Source organism: Pelmatolapia mariae, linkage group LG7, assembly GCF_036321145.2.
Source record: "Pelmatolapia mariae isolate MD_Pm_ZW linkage group LG7, Pm_UMD_F_2, whole genome shotgun sequence".
In the NCBI taxonomy this organism is placed as follows: domain Eukaryota; kingdom Metazoa; phylum Chordata; class Actinopteri; order Cichliformes; family Cichlidae; genus Pelmatolapia; species Pelmatolapia mariae.
Window position 1 is genome coordinate 47991287 of NC_086233.1, and position 26485 is coordinate 48017771.

Consider the following 26485-nt stretch of genomic DNA (forward strand, 5'->3'; position numbering starts at 1 on the left):
CTGTGACCATTGCTCCAGTGCAGAATGAACTACAGTGATGGCGGCTATGAGGTTACTTTGCAGGATCAGTGAGTGTCTATTTAAAGATAAACATCATCAACAGTTATGTTGATGATGTTTATCTTTAAATTGACATCACCATGGAGCTGAAGCTTAATGCATCTGCAGGAGCACAGAATTCTGATCGCAGATCTTCATCCACCTTTGAAAAGGTAAGACCATAAAAGTGTTTTTACCTATCTTTTTTCTGTTTAATCTTCCTATATTATGCTAGATAAAGACTAAAATTACTTTCCAAACATTAATTCTTCAGTAAAGTGATTTTTTCTTTTAGTTACCAAAAAAACAGTTGAGATATTTTCAGAGACTTGTCAGTTTTTTTTCAAATCAGTTGTTTTTTCTTACACTAGATAGCTTTAATTTGTAAATCTTTTTTTTAAAAAAAACACTTGGTACATGTTATGTGTCTACATAGTGCAATTAAAAGGGTTTCCTTTGTGGTACTCAGGCTAGTATTTTGACTGAAGGGTTGATGTTGATACTTTAGTGGGTAAGTAAAAGAAAAAAATTGTTTGCACACAGTGCATTTTGTTAATATGTGAAAAAGTGTGTTAGGCTTTTCTTTACAGTTTCCTGATTTATCTCACCTTTGTGATTTTTGCTAATACAACTTGAAGCAGAAGAAAGGCAGCTGGTGGCACTGCATCAGAAGACAGGACATGTGGAGGTGCGTGATGAGGAGAGAGAAGACGGCAGAAAGATGGAGCAGCGGTAACTGTGTATCAAGTACGAGAGGGCAGCTTAAAAACCGTGAGTACAGAAAGACATAACACACTGCTGTGAATAGGCTAATCTGTCATTAGAAACATCTTTTCAGTAAGTGCATTGACAAGACTGAAAACTATTGTGCTGATAAAAAGGAGAATTCATTTAGTTATTTTAACGCCCTTAAAATAGGATGATCCCAATACTAATGTTGACAAAAGTGATTGTTTCTTACTCAGCACAATGCTTTTGGCAAATACTACCGAAATTTGAAGACAGGTTTCTTGTTTCTTCTCAAATACTTAGTGTATCAAATGTGTCACACATTTGAGTGTGTCACATTCAAATGTGTAAATCCTCACCTTCCTTCAGTACTAATGGGACTGTTAATGCTGTAATTTGTTCATCAATTTAAACATCAGCTTTAATAAATGGAAGACACAGCTGTACTATTGAAAATTAATCAACAGGTTGCCAGGCCCCTGGAGCCATTCCAGATAAAAATAGCATAGCTCAGGTTTTCTGCAATTGCATTTCAGAAACTGAAAAACATTGTTCTCATCAAAAGGAGCCTTACATTTAGAAAGTTTGGGGTCCTGATAAGATAATTTTTGACTAAGAAGTTGGGCTGTACACATGAAAAACTGACATTAGATAAGATAATGTACCACTGTAACACAGGAGGTATTACTGCTGAAAATGGGCCTCTGTGCACCTGTGTAGATATTCCCTTAAAACTCATTCATGATTTATGATCAATGTTACTGTTAAACATTTACATTTCTTGACATAATTAGGAGCGACTAAACATCAAAGCAAATTTGACTGTATTTAGAAAACAAGACGTTTCTGATTCTCCTCAAACTTTTGAGCTGTATGGTTTTTGATGACAGCAGATGGTATCAGAGTATCAGGACAGGGAGAGACTGTTAAAAAGTTATGAGCTGTCTTGCTGCAGAGAAAGTGGAGTGGGTCGTCCTTGAAATGCTACCAGGATAGGCAGCTGGCAGGATGAATGATGCTCTGCCTCTGTGGTCAAGTGCAGACATAGGCTTTAAGCAACCATGAGCCACTAATAAGAGAAAATTCATCAACACACAATAAAGTGGACTTGTTAGGGAGAGTTTACCTTTAGCGTTGGAATAGCTCAACTCAATATTTGCTAACAAATACGCTTTAAAAATTCAGTCTTTGTTATAAACTGGTGACAAAATCCTGATCAGACACAGTTACATACATGCATACAATACATACTACTGCTCAAAAGTTTGGGGTCAGTCAGAAAAGTTCTTGATTTTAATGTCAAATTTACTTTTATTGTTGAAGTTTATCAGTAACATTTTTTCACAGATAGTTTTGATCAAATCATTCACTGTAAATGACTTCTGATGTTTAAGGAAATATCTACACAGGTATGCAGAAACCCACTTTACTAACAATCACTCCTGTATATTGTAATCTTAGATTGTGATTCTTTATCCAAGTTTATCAGGTCAGATGGATAATATATGAGTAGAAAAACCTTTCTACAAAGAATAAGCCATTCCAGATGAAAATAGCAGAGCTCAGGTTTTATGCAATTGCATTTAAGAAACTGAAAAACATTGTTCTCATTAAAGGAATCATTACATTTAGAAAGTTTGGGGTCCTGAGCAATGACTTTTTGGGTTCAAATGGCTCAAGTGGATAAAAACCTGTTGGAGTGTGTGCTAATGTCTAAAGAAAAAGGTTTTATACAGCTGGATGTGTCACTCTCTTTTCAAGACAGAGCAAATTTGATCTAATCATATTAGAAATGTTGTGGTTCAGACATAGATGTTGCTACATTTACTATTTTTGGAACAAGTATAATATTTTGTAGAAGGATAAGGGTTTTTATGTATGAAACTTGGAACACAAACTGAAGATTTCTTACACTGTGGTGTGTAACTCCCTTTGAACAAAAGTGCAGACTGGGTCCAGTTATGTATTGATGCATGCTCAATCATCCAGGTAACTAAATGCCAAAAGGTTGATTCTGTTAGATAAGATAAGATAAGATAAGATAAGATAAGACTTTATTGATCCCACGGTGGGTAAGGTTTTGCGTTACCTCAGCTCAGGTACAGATAGCAGAATAAAAATACAAAAAATACAAATAAAATACAAACAAATATAAAATAAGTAAGATAATACGCTATATACACGGAGTTTATCTGGACGTAGCGTTTTCAGTGTCATCCAAGTGACTTCTTCGGCCTGAGTGACTGCAGAAGTCACTTGGATGAGTGACGAAACGTTTCTCCCATTGGAAACGCTACATCCAGATGGGTCCAGTTAGATTAGGAAGAGAAAATCTGATGATTCAGACACTATTGATGCAAAACTGATTCTTTCTTTCATCACTATAGGCATTTTGATCTGTGCTAATATCTTTGTAAAAAGGTTTTTTGACTAAGAAGTTGGGCTGTACACATGAAAATCTGACATTAGATAAGATAATGTACCACTGTAACACAGGAGGTATTACTGCTGAAAATGGGCCTCTGTGCACCTGTGTAGATATTCCATTGAAACTCATTCATGATTTATGATCAATGTTACTGTTAAACATTTACATTTCTTGACATAATTAGGAGCGACTAAACATCAAAGCAAATTTGACTGTATTTAGAAAACAAGACGTTTCTGATTCTCCTCAAACTTTTGAGCTGTATGGTTTTTGATGACAGCAGATGGTATCAGAGTATCAGGACAGGGAGAGACTGTTAAAAAGTTATGAGCTGTCTTGCTGCAGAGAAAGTGGAGTGGGTCGTCCTTGAAATGCTACCAGGATAGGCAGCTGGCAGGATGAATGATGCTCTGCCTCTGTGGTCAAGTGCAGACATAGGCTTTAAGCAACCATGAGCCACTAATAAGAGAAAATTCATCAACACACAATAAAGTGGACTTGTTAGGGAGAGTTTACCTTTAGCGTTGGAATAGCTCAACTCAATATTTGCTAACAAATACGCTTTAAAAATTCAGTCTTTGTTATAAACTGGTGACAAAATCCTGATCAGACACAGTTACATACATGCATACAATACATACTACTGCTCAAAAGTTTGGGGTCAGTCAGAAAAGTTCTTGATTTTAATGTCAATTTTACTTTTAATGTTGAAGTTTATCAGTAACATTTTTTCACAGATAGTTTTGATCAAATCATTCATTGTAAATGACTTCTGATGTTTAAGGAAATATCTACACAGGTATGCAGAAACCCACTTTACTAACAATCACTCCTGTATATTGTAATCTTAGATTGTGATTCTTTATCCAAGTTTATCAGGTCAGATGGATAATATATGAGTAGAAAAACCTTTCTACAAAGAATAAGCCATTCCAGATGAAAATAGCAGAGCTCAGGTTTTATGCAATTGCATTTAAGAAACTGAAAAACATTGTTCTCATTAAAGGAATCATTACATTTAGAAAGTTTGGGGTCCTGAGCAATGACTTTTTGGGTTCAAATGGCTCAAGTGGATAAAAACCTGTTGGAGTGTGTGCTAATGTCTAAAGAAAAAGGTTTTATACAGCTGGATGTGTCACTCTCTTTTCAAGACAGAGCAAATTTGATCTAATCATATTAGAAATGTTGTGGTTCAGACATAGATGTTGCTACATTTACTATTTTTGGAACAAGTATAATATTTTGTAGAAGGATAAGGGTTTTTATGTATGAAACTTGGAACACAAACTGAAGATTTCTTACACTGTGGTGTGTAACTCCCTTTGAACAAAAGTGCAGACTGGGTCCAGTTATGTATTGATGCATGCTCAATCATCCAGGTAACTAAATGCCAAAAGGTTGATTCTGTTAGATAAGATAAGATAAGATAAGATAAGATAAGATAAGATAAGACTTTATTGATCCCACGGTGGGTAAGGTTTTGCGTTACCTCAGCTCAGGTACAGATAGCAGAATAAAAATACAAAAAATACAAATAAAATACAAACAAATATAAAATAAGTAAGATAATACGCTATATACACGGAGTTTATCTGGACGTAGCGTTTTCAGTGTCATCCAAGTGACTTCTTCGGCCTGAGTGACTGAAGAAGTCACTTGGATGAGTGACGAAACGTTTCTCCCATTGGAAACGCTACATCCAGATGGGTCCAGTTAGATTAGGAAGAGAAAATCTGATGATTCAGACACTATTGATGCAAAACTGATTCTTTCTTTCATCACTATAGGCATTTTGATCTGTGCTAATATCTTTGTAAAAAGGTTTTTTGACTAAGAAGTTGGGCTGTACACATGAAAATCTGACATTAGATAAGATAATGTACCACTGTAACAAAGGAGGTATTACTGCTGAAAATGGGCCTCTGTGCACCTGTGTAGATATTCCCTTAAAACTCATTCATGATTTATGATCAATGTTACTGTTAAACATTTACATTTCTTGACATAATTAGGAGCGACTAAACATCAAAGCAAATTTGACTGTATTTAGAAAACAAGACGTTTCTGATTCTCCTCAAACTTTTGAGCTGTATGGTTTTTGATGACAGCAGATGGTATCAGAGTATCAGGACAGGGAGAGACTGTTAAAAAGTTATGAGCTGTCTTGCTGCAGAGAAAGTGGAGTGGGTCGTCCTTGAAATGCTACCAGGATAGGCAGCTGGCAGGATGAATGATGCTCTGCCTCTGTGGTCAAGTGCAGACATAGGCTTTAAGCAACCATGAGCCACTAATAAGAGAAAATTCATCAACACACAATAAAGTGGACTTGTTAGGGAGAGTTTACCTTTAGCGTTGGAATAGCTCAACTCAATATTTGTTAACAAATACGCTTTAAAAATTCAGTCTTTGTTATAAACTGGTGACAAAATCCTGATCAGACACAGTTACATACATGCATACAATACACACTACTGCTCAAAAGTTGGGTCAGTCTGAAAAGTTCTTGATTTTAATGTCAATTTTACTTTTAATGTTGAAGTTTATCAGTAACATTTTTTCACAGATAGTTTTGATCAAATCATTCATTGTAAATGACTTCTGATGTTTAAGGAAATATCTACACAGGTATGCAGAAACCCACTTTACTAACAATCACTCCTGTATATTGTAATCTTAGATTGTGATTCTTTATCCAAGTTTATCAGGTCAGATGGATAATATATGAGTAGAAAAACCTTTCTACAAAGAATAAGCCATTCCAGATGAAAATAGCAGAGCTCAGGTTTTATGCAATTGCATTTAAGAAACTGAAAAACATTGTTCTCATTAAAGGAATCATTACATTTAGAAAGTTTGGGGTCCTGAGCAATGACTTTTTGGGTTCAAATGGCTCAAGTGGATAAAAACCTGTTGGAGTGTGTGCTAATGTCTAAAGAAAAAGGTTTTATACAGCTGGATGTGTCACTCTCTTTTCAAGACAGAGCAAATTTGATTTAATCATATTAGAAATGTTGTGGTTCAGACATAGATGTTGCTACATTTACTATTTTTGGAACAAGTATAATATTTTGTAGAAGGATAAGGGTTTTTATGTATGAAACTTGGAACACAAACTGAAGATTTCTTACACTGTGGTGTGTAACTCCCTTTGAACAAAAGTGCAGACTGGGTCCAGTTATGTATTGGTGCATGCTCAATCATCCAGGTAACTAAATGCCAAAAGGTTGATTCTGTTAGATAAGATAAGATAAGATAAGATAAGATAAGACTTTATTGATCCCACGGTGGGTAAGGTTTTGCGTTACCTCAGCTCAGGTACAGATAGCAGAATAAAAATACAAAAAATACAAATAAAATACAAACAAATATAAAATAAGTAAGATAATACGCTATATACACGGAGTTTATCTGGACGTAGCGTTTTCAGTGTCATCCAAGTGACTTCTTCGGCCTGAGTGACTGCAGAAGTCACTTGGATGAGTGACGAAACGTTTCTCCCATTGGAAACGCTACATCCAGATGGGTCCAGTTAGATTAGGAAGAGAAAATCTGATGATTCAGACACTATTGATGCAAAACTGATTCTTTCTTTCATCACTATAGGCATTTTGATCTGTGCTAATATCTTTGTAAAAAGGTTTTTTGACTAAGAAGTTGGGCTGTACACATGAAAATCTGACATTAAATAAGATAATGTACCACTGTAACACAGGAGGTATTACTGCTGAAAATGGGCCTCTGTGCACCTGTGTAGATATTCCCTTAAAACTCATTCATGATTTATGATCAATGTTACTGTTAAACATTTACATTTCTTGACATAATTAGGAGCGACTAAACATCAAAGCAAATTTGACTGTATTTAGAAAACAAGACGTTTCTGATTCTCCTCAAACTTTTGAGCTGTATGGTTTTTGATGACAGCAGATGGTATCAGAGTATCAGGACAGGGAGAGACTGTTAAAAAGTTATGAGCTGTCTTGCTGCAGAGAAAGTGGAGTGGGTCGTCCTTGAAATGCTACCAGGATAGGCAGCTGGCAGGATGAATGATGCTCTGCCTCTGTGGTCAAGTGCAGACATAGGCTTTAAGCAACCATGAGCCACTAATAAGAGAAAATTCATCAACACACAATAAAGTGGACTTGTTAGGGAGAGTTTACCTTTAGCGTTGGAATAGCTCAACTCAATATTTGCTAACAAATACGCTTTAAAAATTCAGTCTTTGTTATAAACTGGTGACAAAATCCTGATCAGACACAGTTACATACATGCATACAATACATACTACTGCTCAAAAGTTTGGGGTCAGTCAGAAAAGTTCTTGATTTTAATGTCAAATTTACTTTTATTGTTGAAGTTTATCAGTAACATTTTTTCACAGATAGTTTTGATCAAATCATTCACTGTAAATGACTTCTGATGTTTAAGGAAATATCTACACAGGTATGCAGAAACCCACTTTACTAACAATCACTCCTGTATATTGTAATCTTAGATTGTGATTCTTTATCCAAGTTTATCAGGTCAGATGGATAATATATGAGTAGAAAAACCTTTCTACAAAGAATAAGCCATTCCAGATAAAAATAGCAGAGCTCACGTTTTCTGCAACTGCATTTAAGAAACTGAAAAACATTGTTCTCATTAAAGGAATCATTACATTTAGAAAGTTTGGGGTCCTGAGCAATGACTTTTTGGGTTCAAATGGCTCAAGTGGATAAAAACCTGTTGGAGTGTGTGCTAATGTCTAAAGAAAAAGGTTTTATACAGCTGGATGTGTCACTCTCTTTTCAAGACAGAGCAAATTTGATCTAATCATATTAGAAATGTTGTGGTTCAGACATAGATGTTGCTACATTTACTATTTTTGGAACAAGTATAATATTTTGTAGAAGGATAAGGGTTTTTATGTATGAAACTTGGAACACAAACTGAAGATTTCTTACACTGTGGTGTGTAACTCCCTTTGAACAAAAGTGCAGACTGGGTCCAGTTATGTATTGATGCATGCTCAATCATCCAGGTAACTAAATGCCAAAAGGTTGATTCTGTTAGATAAGATAAGATAAGATAAGATAAGATAAGACTTTATTGATCCCACGGTGGGTAAGGTTTTGCGTTACCTCAGCTCAGGTACAGATAGCAGAATAAAAATACAAAAAATACAAATAAAATACAAACAAATATAAAATAAGTAAGATAATACGCTATATACACGGAGTTTATCTGGACGTAGCGTTTTCAGTGTCATCCAAGTGACTTCTTCGGCCTGAGTGACTGAAGAAGTCACTTGGATGAGTGACGAAACGTTTCTCCCATTGGAAACGCTACATCCAGATGGGTCCAGTTAGATTAGGAAGAGAAAATCTGATGATTCAGACACTATTGATGCAAAACTGATTCTTTCTTTCATCACTATAGGCATTTTGATCTGTGCTAATATCTTTGTAAAAAGGTTTTTTGACTAAGAAGTTGGGCTGTACACATGAAAATCTGACATTAAATAAGATAATGTACCACTGTAACAAAGGAGGTATTACTGCTGAAAATGGGCCTCTGTGCACCTGTGTAGATATTCCCTTAAAACTCATTCATGATTTATGATCAATGTTACTGTTAAACATTTACATTTCTTGACATAATTAGGAGCGACTAAACATCAAAGCAAATTTGACTGTATTTAGAAAACAAGACGTTTCTGATTCTCCTCAAACTTTTGAGCTGTATGGTTTTTGATGACAGCAGATGGTATCAGAGTATCAGGACAGGGAGAGACTGTTAAAAAGTTATGAGCTGTCTTGCTGCAGAGAAAGTGGAGTGGGTCGTCCTTGAAATGCTACCAGGATAGGCAGCTGGCAGGATGAATGATGCTCTGCCTCTGTGGTCAAGTGCAGACATAGGCTTTAAGCAACCATGAGCCACTAATAAGAGAAAATTCATCAACACACAATAAAGTGGACTTGTTAGGGAGAGTTTACCTTTAGCGTTGGAATAGCTCAACTCAATATTTGCTAACAAATACGCTTTAAAAATTCAGTCTTTGTTATAAACTGGTGACAAAATCCTGATCAGACACAGTTACTTACATGCATACAATACACACTACTGCTCAAAAGTTTGGGGTCAGTCTGAAAAGTTCTTGATTTTAATGTCAAATTTACTTTTATTGTTGAAGTTTATCAGTAACATTTTTTCACAGATAGTTTTGATCAAATCATTCACTGTAAATGACTTCTGATGTTTAAGGAAATATCTACACAGGTATGCAGAAACCCACTTTACTAACAATCACTCCTGTATATTGTAATCTTAGATTGTGATTCTTTATCCAAGTTTATCAGGTCAGATGGATAATATATGAGTAGAAAAACCTTTCTACAAAGAATAAGCCATTCCAGATGAAAATAGCAGAGCTCAGGTTTTATGCAATTGCATTTAAGAAACTGAAAAACATTGTTCTCATTAAAGGAAGCATTACATTTAGAAAGTTTGGGGTCCTGAGCAATGACTTTTTGGGTTCAAATGGCTCAAGTGGATAAAAACCTGTTGGAGTGTGTGCTAATGTCTAAAGAAAAAGGTTTTATACAGCTGGATGTGTCACTCTCTTTTCAAGACAGAGCAAATTTGATCTAATCATATTAGAAATGTTGTAGTTCAGACATAGATGTTGCTACATTTACTATTTTTGGAACAAGTATAATATTTTGTAGAAGGATAAGGGTTTTTATGTATGAAACTTGGAACACAAACTGAAGATTTCTTACACTGTGGTGTGTAACTCCCTTTGAACAAAAGTGCAGACTGGGTCCAGTTATGTATTGGTGCATGCTCAATCATCCAGGTAACTAAATGCCAAAAGGTTGATTCTGTTAGATAAGATAAGATAAGATAAGATAAGATACGATAAGATACGATAAGATAAGATAAGACTTTATTGATCCCACGGTGGGTAAGGTTTTGCGTTACCTCAGCTCAGGTACAGATAGCAGAATAAAAATACAAAAAATACAAATAAAATACAAACAAATATAAAATAAGTAAGATAATACGCTATATGCACGGAGTTTATCTGGACGTAGCATTTTCAGTGTCATCCAAGTGACTTCTTGCCTGAGTGACTGCAGAAGTCACTTGGATGAGTGACGAAACGTTTCTCCCATTGGAAACGCTACATCCAGATGGGTCCAGTTGGATTAGGAAGAGAAAATCTGATGATTCAGACACTATTGATGCAAAACTGATTCTTTCTTTCATCACTATAGTCATTTTGATCTGTGCTAATATCTTTGTAAAAAGGTTTTTTGACTAAGAAGTTGGGCTGTACACATGAAAATCTGACATTAGATAAGATAATGTACCACTGTAACAAAGGAGGTATTACTGCTGAAAATGGGCCTCTGTGCACCTGTGTAGATATTCCCTTAAAACTCATTCATGATTTATGATCAATGTTACTGTTAAACATTTACATTTCTTGACATAATTAGGAGCGACTAAACATCAAAGCAAATTTGACTGTATTTAGAAAACAAGACGTTTCTGATTCTCCTCAAACTTTTGAGCTGTATGGTTTTTGATGACAGCAGATGGTATCAGAGTATCAGGACAGGGAGAGACTGTTAAAAAGTTATGAGCTGTCTTGCTGCAGAGAAAGTGGAGTGGGTCGTCCTTGAAATGCTACCAGGATAGGCAGCTGGCAGGATGAATGATGCTCTGCCTCTGTGGTCAAGTGCAGACATAGGCTTTAAGCAACCATGAGCCACTAATAAGAGAAAATTCATCAACACACAATAAAGTGGACTTGTTAGGGAGAGTTTACCTTTAGCATTGGAATAGCTCAACTCAATATTTGTTAACAAATACGCTTTAAAAATTCAGTCTTTGTTATAAACTGGTGACAAAATCCTGATCAGACACAGTTACTTACATGCATACAATACATACTACTGCTCAAAAGTTTGGGGTCAGTCAGAAAAGTTCTTGATTTTAATGTCAAATTTACTTTTATTGTTGAAGTTTATCAGTAACATTTTTTCACAGATAGTTTTGATCAAATCATTCACTGTAAATGACTTCTGATGTTTAAGGAAATATCTACACAGGTATGCAGAAACCCACTTTTACTAACAATCACTCCTGTATATTGTAATCTTAGATTGTGATTCTTTATCCAAGTTTATCAGGTCAGATGGATAATATATGAGTAGAAAAACCTTTCTACAAAGAATAAGCCATTCCAGATGAAAATAGCAGAGTTCACGTTTTCTGCAACTGCATTTCAGAAACTGAAAAACATTGTTCTCATTAAAGGAAGCATTACATTTAGAAAGTTTGGGGTCCTGAGCAATGACTTTTTGGGTTCAAATGGCTCAAGTGGATAAAAACCTGTTGGAGTGTGTGCTAATGTCTAAAGAAAAAGGTTTTATACAGCTGGATGTGTCACTCTCTTTTCAAGACAGAGCAAATTTGATCTAATCATATTAGAAATGTTGTGGTTCAGACATAGATGTTGCTACATTTACTATTTTTGGAACAAGTATAATATTTTGTAGAAGGATAAGGGTTTTTATGTATGAAACTTGGAACACAAACTGAAGATTTCTTACACTGTGGTGTGTAACTCCCTTTGAACAAAAGTGCAAACTGGGTCCAGTTATGTATTGGTGCATGCTCAATCATCCAGGTAACTAAATGCCAAAAGGTTGATTCTGTTAGATAAGATAAGATAAGATAAGATAAGATAAGATAAGATAAGATAAGACTTTATTGATCCCACGGTGGGTAAGGTTTTGCGTTACCTCAGCTCAGGTACAGATAGCAGAATAAAAATACAAAAAATACAAATAAAATACAAACAAATATAAAATAAGTAAGATAATACGCTATATACACGGAGTTTATCTGGACGTAGCGTTTTCAGTGTCATCCAAGTGACTTCTTCGGCCTGAGTGACTGAAGAAGTCACTTGGATGAGTGACGAAACGTTTCTCCCATTGGAAACGCTACATCCAGATGGGTCCAGTTAGATTAGGAAGAGAAAATCTGATGATTCAGACACTATTGATGCAAAACTGATTCTTTCTTTCATCACTATAGGCATTTTGATCTGTGCTAATATCTTTGTAAAAAGGTTTTTTGACTAAGAAGTTGGGCTGTACACATGAAAATCTGACATTAGATAAGATAATGTACCGCTGTAACACAGGAGGTATTACTGCTGAAAATGGGCCTCTGTGCACCTGTGTAGATATTCCCTTAAAACTCATTCATGATTTATGATCAATGTTACTGTTAAACATTTACATTTCTTGACATAATTAGGAGCGACTAAACATCAAAGCAAATTTGACTGTATTTAGAAAACAAGACGTTTCTGATTCTCCTCAAACTTTTGAGCTGTATGGTTTTTGATGACAGCAGATGGTATCAGAGTATCAGGACAGGGAGAGACTGTTAAAAAGTTATGAGCTGTCTTGCTGCAGAGAAAGTGGAGTGGGTCGTCCTTGAAATGCTACCAGGATAGGCAGCTGGCAGGATGAATGATGCTCTGCCTCTGTGGTCAAGTGCAGACATAGGCTTTAAGCAACCATGAGCCACTAATAAGAGAAAATTCATCAACACACAATAAAGTGGACTTGTTAGGGAGAGTTTACCTTTAGCATTGGAATAGCTCAACCCAATATTTGCTAACAAATACGCTTTAAAAATTCAGTCTTTGTTATAAACTGGTGACAAAATCCTGATCAGACACAGTTACATACATGCATACAATACACACTACTGCTCAAAAGTTTGGGGTCAGTCTGAAAAGTTCTTGATTTTAATGTCAAATTTACTTTTATTGTTGAAGTTTATCAGTAACATTTTTTCACAGATAGTTTTGATCAAATCATTCATTGTAAATGACTTCTGATGTTTAAGGAAATATCTACACAGGTATGCAGAAACCCACTTTACTAACAATCACTCCTGTATATTGTAATCTTAGATTGTGATTCTTTATCCAAGTTTATCAGGTCAGATGGATAATATATGAGTAGAAAAACCTTTCTACAAAGAATAAGCCATTCCAGATGAAAATAGCAGAGTTCACGTTTTCTGCAACTGCATTTCAGAAACTGAAAAACATTGTTCTCATTAAAGGAAGCATTACATTTAGAAAGTTTGGGGTCCTGAGCAATGACTTTTTGGGTTCAAATGGCTCAAGTGGATAAAAACCTGTTGGAGTGTGTGCTAATGTCTAAAGAAAAAGGTTTTATACAGCTGGATGTGTCACTCTCTTTTCAAGACAGAGCAAATTTGATCTAATCATATTAGAAATGTTGTGGTTCAGACATAGATGTTGCTACATTTACTATTTTTGGAACAAGTATAATATTTTGTAGAAGGATAAGGGTTTTTATGTATGAAACTTGGAACACAAACTGAAGATTTCTTACACTGTGGTGTGTAACTCCCTTTGAACAAAAGTGCAAACTGGGTCCAGTTATGTATTGGTGCATGCTCAATCATCCAGGTAACTAAATGCCAAAAGGTTGATTCTGTTAGATAAGATAAGATAAGATAAGATAAGATAAGATAAGATAAGATAAGATAAGACTTTATTGATCCCACGGTGGGTAAGGTTTTGCGTTACCTCAGCTCAGGTACAGATAGCAGAATAAAAATACAAAAAATACAAATAAAATACAAACAAATATAAAATAAGTAAGATAATACGCTATATACACGGAGTTTATCTGGACGTAGCGTTTTCAGTGTCATCCAAGTGACTTCTTCGGCCTGAGTGACTGAAGAAGTCACTTGGATGAGTGACGAAACGTTTCTCCCATTGGAAACGCTACATCCAGATGGGTCCAGTTAGATTAGGAAGAGAAAATCTGATGATTCAGACACTATTGATGCAAAACTGATTCTTTCTTTCATCACTATAGGCATTTTGATCTGTGCTAATATCTTTGTAAAAAGGTTTTTTGACTAAGAAGTTGGGCTGTACACATGAAAATCTGACATTAGATAAGATAATGTACCGCTGTAACACAGGAGGTATTACTGCTGAAAATGGGCCTCTGTGCACCTGTGTAGATATTCCCTTAAAACTCATTCATGATTTATGATCAATGTTACTGTTAAACATTTACATTTCTTGACATAATTAGGAGCGACTAAACATCAAAGCAAATTTGACTGTATTTAGAAAACAAGACGTTTCTGATTCTCCTCAAACTTTTGAGCTGTATGGTTTTTGATGACAGCAGATGGTATCAGAGTATCAGGACAGGGAGAGACTGTTAAAAAGTTATGAGCTGTCTTGCTGCAGAGAAAGTGGAGTGGGTCGTCCTTGAAATGCTACCAGGATAGGCAGCTGGCAGGATGAATGATGCTCTGCCTCTGTGGTCAAGTGCAGACATAGGCTTTAAGCAACCATGAGCCACTAATAAGAGAAAATTCATCAACACACAATAAAGTGGACTTGTTAGGGAGAGTTTACCTTTAGCATTGGAATAGCTCAACCCAATATTTGCTAACAAATACGCTTTAAAAATTCAGTCTTTGTTATAAACTGGTGACAAAATCCTGATCAGACACAGTTACATACATGCATACAATACATACTACTGCTCAAAAGTTTGGGGTCAGTCTGAAAAGTTCTTGATTTTAATGTCAAATTTACTTTTATTGTTGAAGTTTATCAGTAACATTTTTTCACAGATAGTTTTGATCAAATCATTCATTGTAAATGACTTCTGATGTTTAAGGAAATATCTACACAGGTATGCAGAAACCCACTTTACTAACAATCACTCCTGTATATTGTAATCTTAGATTGTGATTCTTTATCCAAGTTTATCAGGTCAGATGGATAATATATGAGTAGAAAAACCTTTCTACAAAGAATAAGCCATTCCAGATGAAAATAGCAGAGCTCACGTTTTCTGCAACTGCATTTAAGAAACTGAAAAACATTGTTCTAAAACATTGTTCTCATCAAAGGAAGCATTACATTTAGAAAGTTTGGGGTCCTGAGCAATGACTTTTTGGGTTCAAATGGCTCAAGTGGATAAAAACCTGTTGGAGTGTGTGCTAATGTCTAAAGAAAAAGGTTTTATACAGCTGGATGTGTCACTCTCTTTTCAGGACAGAGCAAATTTGATCTAATCATATTAGAAATGTTGTGTTTCAGACACAGATGTTGCTACATTTACTATTTTTTCACAATCTGGGTCTGGTGACTCAGGGCTTGTGTGTGTATTTTTTGTTTTTCTCGCGCTGACGATCCTCACAGGTCCTCTGGCCCAAGACTCTTGATTGTATTGTCTTCTGTATATAATGTTGGTTGTGTTCTCTCCCTTTTCTTCCATCTCCCTGCCTGTGGTTATGTGAGCTCATGGAAGTTTTGGGTTGCCGGAGGGATCGTGAGTCCCTAAGTGTTCCCGCACTGGAAGCTGCCACACCAGCCATCACTAGCTGCAGCTGAGGGCCGCATTTGGTGAGCACTATTTTACCGTAGACTAATGTGCATGAAAGGCCTCGCTTCAGTGGATTGCCCTTTCATTGTGTGTATCTGTTTGTGTCTTGCCAGGAGTTGAAAGCAGAGCACGTTTTCTCATGGGATTGGAGTCACGGTGTGGGAAGAAGAGTTTTGGAGTTGCCTTTTCACCTTTTGGACATTCTGTACTGCATTTTGTCACTCTGCATTTTGTCACTCACCTAAGTGACTTCTTCAAAATCAGTGACTCCTCAATTGGACTATTCTGAATAAAAAAGTTTTTTATGCTGCTAGATGAGTTTTCATAGTTTAAATCCAATTCATCATCTATCATGATGTACCAACTTTTCTGCTGTTGATAGTATTACAGTAATAGCATCAGAGGATTGTCTTGTAGGTGAGACCAGCATCACTGAATAGTATTTCAAGTTTAAAAACTTTTTTTTAAATGTAAAATGAAACAAAAATGAGTCTTTTGTAAATGTATTTGGATCCAAATAAAATATATCTGTGCAAATAAAATCTATTTTTGTGGGACTTTATTTTGTGAGAAGATCATATCTGAAGCATACCTGCTAGGTCAATGAATAATGAAAATAACTTTAGTTGCTGCCTTTATGTTAGTAACAGTGCAGAAATTAGATTTTTTGTTTTTATCTTGAACTATAAAAAGAACAGAGATCATCCTTCGGTTGAGATGCTCTTTTTCTAGTCATGTGGCTGAGTCACATCACTTGTGTCAGTATGCTCAGAACAATGGTCACCTGATTCATGAGTATGTGCCAGTTTGAGTCAAAACGCTAATCTGAATCAAAGTGAATGTCGTCGCTCATCTTTTGAAAAGTAAATTAAAGTCAGCAAACCAAATAAGAATTTTCTTTACTTCACACATTATGAGCATTATCAACAAAGGAACAAATTGCATATGTTTTCAGTGTTTCCAAGTACCCAGTTTTAGATTCCAAATCTACAAGTCCAAAAGACCCGTGACTTAAAAGAAAAAAACACATTGCCTTTCATACTACACTAAAGTAGTTAAGTAATAGATAAAAACTGAAAGGACAGAAAAGTTCCTGTTTTTCACTGTACTAGAGATACACTCGGGGGTCGAGGGCCATTTCCAGGTGTCCAAAACTCAATTTATTTTCAAAAGTGGTTGAAAATTCAGTCAATTCTACTGATTTTATTTGCACACAGACGTCCTGACACCATAAACGTGGATTAGGAAAAGAGAGTCCTATGTAATAATATAGGTTAATATGATTAACTCTACTTAACAGTCAAATTTGTTCTGCCTAAAGACGATAAAAATCTACATCCCTGCTTTCATTCTGAAACTGTTCTGAGAATACTTAATGTTGGTAATGTTTTCTGTGGCAAGTTTTCAATTTTCCCTAAGTGTCATTTCTGAAGTTAGTCAAAAATGAATCCATACAAGGTGTAGGGTCACTGGAAGTTATCTGAGCTGACCACACCGCAGACACTTTGCCAGTCCATCACAGAGCTAACACAGAGTCAGACAAGCATTCACCTTTGGCCAATTTAGGATAACCAGCTAATCTAATTAGTATGTCTTTGGACTGTGTGAGTAGGTTTTCTGCCTTGCACAGAGTGGACAGTCAAACAAACTGAATCAGCATAAATCAGTATTGATGGATCAGAATGGATCAGTATTGTCTTGTCCCCAGTCAATTCATACTGCAGGTTTTGTGCACCCCGCTAACTCTGATAGGCTGGTTTTCATTATCTTTCATTATGAAACGTATTCGGACGAGCTCAGACTGGCCCCTCCCACCAGCGGAGCTCCGAGACGTATCCTGATTGGTCCATTTCCAAGAATCCGCCATATTCAAACTTCCGCCGTGCTGTGTCTTCTGTTGTCATCGATCTTCTGTTTTCTTTGTACGTATAGGGCCAGTTTTCATACGTTTGGTTTTTCTATCTTCTTCGCTTAGTCATAAACAATTTCGGGTATAACTCATCTCACAACGTATAGCCACGAGAAATGGAAGAAAACGAAGAATTTAGCGGAAGCGCGACGGAAAACAAAAGACACAAACTTCGCAGAGTGTCATCGAGGACGTCTACGACCAGTATGATCAGCGCTGCGGAGCCCTCGCCTCAAACCTTACGAAGAAACAGCTCCAAGAAGCACGTAGCTGCGAAAAGGTGATAGCATAATTATTTATTCGACAACCCTTTTTTTTTGTCCGACTATAGCAAACATTTTATCCATTACCCGGTCGGCCAACTGTGACGGGCAGGGCTGGTATTGTAACTGGCAAAAGGTGCTTTCAAGTGCACCTCGGAAGCCAGCCAATCGACTGAAAATACCCATATGTCTGCTTATCTTGTTTTAATAAAGAGATAATTAATAGAATTTTTACATGCATATGTGTGTGTGATTTAGGATTTGTACAGTTTCCTGTGCAGTAGACATCATCTTCATATTAGGGCTACAATAATGTCATCCTCTGTAAAATACATCTTTATTTGTTGTGGGGAGGGAAAAAGAACTTTGTTTACTGGGTGTTCGTTTCTTTTATTGCAAATGAATTACTGTCAAAATACAAAAGGTGGAGAGACATTGTAATCAGACCTGTGCAAAAGTTTGCAAAAAGAACATTATTTGTTATATCATTTAGAGTTGAATAATGTTTTCAAGTTGAAATTGCAACATGTGCAATTGGTAGACTGCAAAAGCTGCAATTAGTCTATGCTTTATACAGCACATCTCATTGAGGCTGCAATATGCACTTTCTGTGAATCTCCAAATTCTTGACCTCTTTCCTTACGTGAGAGTCATTCTCACCAATCAGAAGTGACCCAAAACAACTGCATATACACCCACCAACAACATACATGTGGGTTAAGGTTAGCCCACATGAGTTCATGAGGTTACATCTTTTGGTCATAACATTACATTCTAAATATTAAACTGGGCTTAACTTAAAAAACATTCCCCAAATCATTTAAGGCTAATATTATATGTGCATTATAAACACTATATAAATGTTTATGTTATAAAACACTGTTGTTATTTGATCACTCTGCTTTATAATGCTTTGTTTTGATTAGTGTACTGTGGATTTAATTTGATGGCCATGCACTGCACCTGTATTTGTACTTGCAGACTTTCAAAAAATGCAAACAGTATAATATCAGATATGGATGACAAAAAATGTGATTGGCTCCAACTGTTTTTTCCCAGCAAGTGGTAACTGTTAACAATGGTTAACGTGACATCAGTAAATCAGATCTCATGACTCAACAAAATACAACTTTTACAGTACTGGTTGTACTCATGCCTCAGAGTCATGAGCACTGTTAGTGGGGTTTTGCAGTAGTGGGTGCAGCTGCCCCTTGGCCTCGACCCTGACAGAAACTGTGTAGTTTCATTGTTTTGTCGCCATAATTGACAAGTAGCACAACAGAACCGCACAGCTCCTTAAATGGCTTCAGTGTGCCTCAGTCATCCCATGGCACATATTTGAAACATGACTGCAACGTAAAGGGTCACAAAAATGCTTCCATGTAATACTGTAAGCCTCACATGTTGTTGCTGACCATGTTGATAAGATACCAGAAAATGAAAAGCTGCCATTGTGTAACGACCATGCTATAAATGTGTTTTCATTGTGCAAGGCCAAACATGATTTGTTTAATATCCCACAGACCACCACTGCAGAGAGGCAGCTCCTTCACCTTCCTCACTCCTGGGACTCCGTGGGATTTCAGCCTAGTGAGTTCATGTTTAATATGCAACAGCATCATGTTTTATTACAGCGATCAGGCCCTCACACAATTATCTCTTTGTAAACTGAACAACTATCTTGATCCATGTCTTATATGGCTTGTATATTATGGTTTTACAAAAACTTTCCCAGAGAGGTTTTTGGTGATTTTATCCAGCATTAAAAATCACGAGCATCACAGTAATAACATTTAAGAAGGAAAAAAATCAAGCACACAGTGTGCGTCAGCCCCCCTGGCTTTGTCCGCACCTGCACATTTTACACAGACACCAGATCAGCCAACCACCCTGCAGTCTTTTGATTCTGAAAGGTTGAACTTTTGTACTGTCCGTGGTTTGAATGCTCGGAAGTAAATTCTCTAGGAGATAAAAGGTGTTTTTAACATTCAAGAATGTGAAATCAGTTCTAGTAGTTCTCCATAAGGTTTGAGCCTGTAAAAGGCTAGTTCAATTTTTAGTAAAGTTGTGCTGCGGCTTATTTTTACACCTGTCACAAATAATGGGGAAATGCCTACTTTTCAGCCAAATAATAACACAACATGGACTCATTGTGTGTCGACAGAGAACACTGCCATGGGTAGTTTCCCCTCAAAGTCCCAATCTGAGACAGGAAACCCCCGTATACGTATTGCATCTGGTCATGGGTAGCAGGATAACATTTTGGACTGTTGTTGTTGTTATGTTCATATAAGAGATGCTGCTTCTGATCTGTTGTTTAAACACTCATCGGGCTTTTAAAAGTAACCGCTATCTTGTGTTTTGTTGCTGCAGAAAAGAAAGCGCAAAGAGAAGGAGGATGATACCGTCAGTCTGTCCAGCTTCGACCTCAAGGTGAGAGTTGGAAAGCCTCCTTTCTGCACCTGAATGCATCCCTAACATAAACTTTAATCCTTCTGCATGACTCAGGTTGTCATCACAGACAGCCTGAGTCATGCAGGCTGAGGATAATCCTGCTATGCTTTAGACCGGCTGAGGAAATAACTGTGAAAGAGTATACAAGCAGTGCGTCTCTTGGTGCTGTGATTGTCATAAATTCAGGGTTCAGTTCAGCACATCAGAGTAGCATTTACACTCTTTACAAAATCAGCAACTAATATTACATTTGATCAGATAACATTAAAAAGTACGTGTGTTAAAGAACAATCAGCCCCTTTAGGTAGGTTTTATGAGACACTTGTTTGAATTTTGTGATATAATTAAGCAATGATACAGTCAATCAGTCATGCCCATTCTTGGTAAGCAATCGTGTTGTTATTTTTAAAACCTGTATTACTATTGTTAGCCATGCTTTTATTGTTGTTTTTAATACTAGTATGTAAGGTTATTGAAATGTTTCAAAATGCAGTCTAGCTAGAGTTTTCTTGAGATATAAATCTTCTCCGTCTTGTTTTAGACACGTAACAAACGTGATACAGAGCTGTCCCAGAAGCTAAGAGAAAATATAGATCAAACCACCAAGTGGTTAATAAAAAACACATGTGCTCCATATTATCATCATCACGTTCACAATACAGCAGCGAATGTTTCTGTGCTGTAGAAGCAGGAGCAAAGTTCCTCTACTCGGATATTTGAAAGGAAGAGCTGAGAAAGCTGAAATTCTCCCTCAAATGTGTAGAAGAACCGTATGAAGTACAGGAAGAGATCTAACCAAGCAGACACTTTGTTCATGGATATAACTTCGCAGTGTGTGTCTCACTGGAGATCACATAGTCAGACTGTAGATCTAAATGCAACATAAATACATCTGCACAGTAAACAGTCCTGAGACTAAACTCAAACTGTTAAGAGAGCAGAGATCAGTTTCATTTCATCCAGGTGTTTTACTGCTGTTGCTAAATAGACTAAGCATTTAAGAAAATAGATGAAAGGAATGTGAGTAAAATGTGTGTGAGGCTATTTAAAAATGCCAGTAGCTTCAATTATAAATGAATCCTACAGTTTTAGTTTATTATAATTGTATTTTTTTTTTTTTTTAGGAACCCAGTAACAAGCGTGTCAGATCACTTGCCAAAGTTTCATCCCTCGTCAACTTGATATCTCCTTCGAAGAATGGAGCAGTGCGGCGCTTTGGTCAGACCATCCAGGTGAGCGCTGTGCTGTGACACTTAAAAACAACACTTACACTGTACAAACTTCAATAACAACAGCCTTTGTGTTTCGTAGTCAATGTCATCACGTGATACCAAGTCACCAGGGATGTCCCTCAAAGCTGGCAGCAAAGCTTCAGGTCCGACCCCCACGAAACGGAGAAACAGCACGCTGTGGTCGGAGACGCTGGACGTCCATCAGAAGAGCACGTTCTCAACAAAAGAGATCAAGAGACAAGAGGTTGTGCAGCTCAGCCTTAAGTCAGGAGCAGGATCTTAAATGTGCTGAGAGCTGAGACAGTAACCCCTCCGGCTTTTGTTTTATTCTCAGGCAATTTATGAACTGTACAGGGGAGAGCAGGACCTCATCGAAGATCTTCAACTTGCCCGAAAGGTTAGTAGAATATTCGAGTAAAAACAGAAGAATCCAACATTTATCCTTGCTTAATTTCAACTTCCTTTTTTACTCAAACTGCTGCTTTTGTGTTTAGGCGTACCACGATCCGATGCTAAAGCTTTCCATCATGACGGAGGAGGAGCTGGCTCACATCTTTGGCGACTTGGATGCATACATCCCTCTACACGAAGGTGAGCTCTCGCTAACTTGGATATAAAACTGGAAGCTGTTTGTTTTTCGCTAACAAATGTGTCTCTCTCTTTTTTTAATATTCTGCAGAGTTATTGGTGAAGCTGACGGAGGGAACTGGCCCTGATGGAACAGTAGCACAGATCGGGCAGATAGTGATAGACTGGGTATGAATACAGTAACATTACCCTGAGAATATACACTCACCTGTTACAGTGTCAGGTACATCTATTCAGCTGCTTGACAACACAGATATCTAATCGGCCACTCACTTGGTATCAAATCAGTGCATTTAGCCAAGTAGACATGGTCAAGACGATTTTCAGAAACACTGCCTTGATCACCCAGATGTGACCACTCCGGAGAAGTTTGGAGGTCAGAGGAGAGCGCCAGACTGCTTTGAGCTCATAGGAAGCCAAAAGTAACATAGCCATTTATTACAGCTACAGTAAAATCTTGAAGCAGATGGTCTACAACAGCAGAAGACCACACTAGGTGCCAATCCTGTCAGCTAAGAGCAGACAACTGATCCCACAGTTCACATGGCTTACCAAAATTAGACAACAGAAGATTGGAAAAATGTTGACCGGTCTGACGAGTCAATTTCAAAATAAAAGCATGGATCCATCCTGCCTTGTATCACTGGTTTAGGCTGGTGGTGGTGGTATAATGGTGTTGGAATATTTTTGTGGCACACTTTGGTTGCCTTAGTATCAATTGAACATTGTTTAAACACCACAGCCTACTTGAGTATTGTTGCTGACCATGGCTATCCTTTTATGACCATATGCCCATCCAGCAGGATAACATGTCAAGTCACACCACAAAGCTCAGATCAGCTCAGATTGGATGTGTTTGAACAGGAGATTATTGTTGTGGATGTGTAGCCAACAAATATGCAGCAACTGTATGATTGTTATCATAAGTGTTTCCAGCACCTTATTAAATCTGTGCTACAAAAGATCCCATAATTTGTACCTCATTAATTTAGCAGTGAGTGTATTTAGTGGATGTTTATCCTATAAGGCTTTGCCAAGTTAGGACATTTTAATAAAAATAGTATATTATAAAAATTCTTGCTAAACTCACTAAAGTTAAAATATTATTTGCTAGAATTGGTACTTATTATATCATTTTTTAATAGTTGGCCGGCCGGCCATCAGCTAATATTCATATTTAAGATGCTTTTGAGGAAACTGAAAATCCTTTTAAAAAACCTGAAACTAATCCGACAAGCAGCCTTTGGATATTTTCTTTCTTTTCTTTTTTTTTTTTTAAAGACATGAAAAGTAAATGTTTTGCCTCCGACTGTTTTTCTCTCAGCTGCCTCGTCTGAACGCCTACAAAAACTACTGCAGCAACCAGCTTGCCGCCAAAGCCCTGCTGGACCAGAAAAAGCAGGACAGGCGGGTGCAGGATTTCCTGCAGCGCTGTTTGGAGTCACCCTTCAGCAGGAAGTTGGACCTCTGGAGCTTCCTTGACATCCCTCGTTCACGTCTGGTGAAATACCCGCTGCTGCTGCGAGAGATCCTCAGACACACTCCTCCCGATCACCCAGACGTGACCAGTCTGGAGACAGCAGTACGTTACCTGCGTGCCACATAACCTGGCAATTTGCATGTTTGTTGCAAATAAAATACACCTTCATTTTATGATAACTTTTTATTATCCAGATCACTATAATCCAGGAGATCCTGTCCGATATCAACGTGAGAAAGGGGGAGTCTGAGTGCCAATATTACATTGACAAACTGGAGTTTCTGGACGATAAGCAGCGGGACCCCCTCATAGATAAGTGTAAGACACTTCTGTGTCACGGCGAGCTGAGGAACAAGAGCGGCTCGGTAAGAATGGATGCTTCTTCTCATTGTTACAGTATCTGCACGCCGTTTGTGTCGTTTTGAAGTTTCACGCTCTGTTACTGTGCCGCCTCAGAGGCTGCACGTGTTCCTCTTCTCTGAGCTGCTCGTTCTGACTCGGCCGGTCACGCGCAACGAGAGGAGCTGCTTCCAGGTGTATCGACAGCCCATTCCTGTTCGAGACTTGGCCCTGGAGGACCTGCAGGATGGAGAGATCCGCATGGGCGGGTCCTTCAGAGGGGCTTTCACCAATGGAGAGAAAGGTGGGTTGACTTCTGATGGCTTCAATAATAGACGAGAGTTCATATCAGTGTAAACTTGAGGAGTTTTGGGGTTTTAGACCATCAGTCAGACAAAACAATTATAAGATGTCACTTTGGGCTCTTTCTTTCTCTGTGCTTAATTTTTGTACACTAAATTATTAGAAATGCATCTTTTATAGTAAAAATAATACCTTTATAACTGAAAATGTCTTAGTTGTAACTCCACAAATATTCAGTATGCATGGATGTATGAATCCAGTAAGTAGCTGGGCCTTGCTTCTTCTCTCGCCAACTTGCATTCAGAAACCTCAGTCATATTTTCCTGCTAGAAGGAGGGGGGACTTAGTGGTGGTCCACTTCCAAAGTATTCTTTTCACTAAAATGGTGAAGCCGAGAGCAGCAATACACAGTCACACTAACCTGATATGACCTAATTACACATGTTCATCCTTACGTCACGTTTTTACCCACTTTACCAGTTTTTGATGGGAAATTTTGGACTGATATGTTAAACCACACAACATACTCCAAAAACATCCATTGATGGGTGTTCCTTATTTTTAATTGATATTCTTTTTCATAATTATTAGTAATGTTAATTAATATTTATTTAAAAATAAATAAATTAACTGGTCTGTAGGTTCAATAAACACTAGAATTCTCTGGTGATATTTAATACGGGGTTAAAGCACACTGCACACCAGAGTGAACCTGCTGAGTCATGTTATAATTCACACTTGGCTTGCCACGACTGGCGGCCGTTTTTGTATTTGCTCACAAGTTGTCTGTACCATTGTGTTGACTCACTCTTTAGAAGAAACATGCAGAGGAGGTTGGGTGGAGTGGGAGATTATGGATTCTTATAGGACTGGTGTTTATAATGCTGAATGATCTGGCGAAGAATTCTTTCTTTTTTTCTTTTTTAGTGTCATTAAAAAGGATTTTCCAGAATCCTGTAGTTTCAAAGCATCAGTATTATTTTTCTGACTGCCACTTTTATTCCCTTCCTCTCTAGCTAAGAATGTTTTCCGCGTGAGCTCTCTGGATCCTTCTCACGGCCAGACCCACACACTGCATGTGAGTGACGTCTACCACAAGCAGCAGTGGCTCAACTGCCTGCGCACCGCCATGTCCCAACAGCAGGGGGCTCCAGCTAGAGTTCAGCGGGGGCAAAACATCCCAGCAAAAAGCCACTCCTCTGTGTCCTCAGCCACAGTCTGTGACGAAGAGGAAAATGAGAACTGTCCTCCTCCTGTCTCTGGCCCCAAACTGAGGCCCCAGACACTCTCCAAAACCAGACTGGACCAGAAGTTACAGGGATCACTGAAGAGGAAGGAAACTGGAGTGTAGATATTTAGAGGGTTCCTCTTACATGTATTTGACGTGTGTCCTGTTTAGTCACATTTGTCTGCTTTTTTTTTTTTTTTATCCATCTGCACTGAAAAGGCTTCCCCAATCATCACCGTCCAAATGTTAATCCAACTGTAGCCCTTAAAAATGTGTAATTAGTTTACAAAAAAAAAAAAGCGTGCTATTTGCATATGTGTTTACAGCAGCTACATGTTGATGTAGGATTTTCTGTCTTGTTGCTTTGAAAACTTTTTCAGCTTTGGTTTTTGGTTGAGGCTTTTTTTTAACCGTCTCTGTCTTGTGTTATGATCAGGATGTGACTGTGTGTCTATAGAACGAGCAGCAAGTGTGAAGCTGTCCTTTTTAAGTGTTATCTGTGCCAAGATAAGGGACCAAGAAACTGTCTACCAAGGAAACAAGGCTCAAAGTGTTTCAGATCAGTGTCAAGATAGGGAGCAGAACACGAGTGAGAGCACTGACCACAGATGTATTAAGATTTTTTTTAGGGGGGAAGGGGTCACATCAAGAATTCATCAAATATTCAGAGGAAATTTGCTAATCAAAAAGGAAAAAAATAAAACATTTAATAAAACTGAGTTTGAGACTTTTTATTGCAGGTTACTAAGATCCTCTTGATTGTATTTTGAGTTCTCAGTCACTTCCTTTTACTGTTAACGGGGTAGATCAACAGTGTCGCAACACTTTTAAAGCAAACAGAAGCTGAAAAAAAACTAGACACTGCTTTCTTTCCACTTAGTGTTCAAAAAACGATTCTCTTAGCACGTTTGTTCATGTGTTTTAGTTCAAAAATGTCAAACTGGAAAAGGCGAAATGTAAAAAAAGACAGGTTATTGATAAATCCTTTTGAGTTCAGACGCAAGTTTGACTTTTGTTTTATTT

General features: G+C 37.4%; 1 protein-coding gene across 1 annotated transcript; it reads left to right on the top strand.

Annotated features, from left to right (window-relative positions):
- The first annotated feature begins 17557 nt into the window (after window positions 1-17557).
- Window positions 17558-26149, top strand: LOC134632346 (neuroepithelial cell-transforming gene 1 protein-like). Its single transcript, XM_063481024.1, has 12 exons — window positions 17558-17855; window positions 19362-19428; window positions 20212-20271; window positions 21417-21524; window positions 21604-21768; window positions 21859-21921; window positions 22019-22115; window positions 22204-22280; window positions 23437-23694; window positions 23787-23957; window positions 24049-24235; window positions 25251-26149. The coding sequence occupies exons 1-12, from the start codon at window positions 17692-17694 to the stop codon at window positions 25583-25585; spliced, it is 1752 nt and encodes a 583-aa protein (XP_063337094.1). The 5' UTR covers window positions 17558-17691; the 3' UTR covers window positions 25586-26149.
- Window positions 26150-26485: the final 336 nt, after the last annotated feature.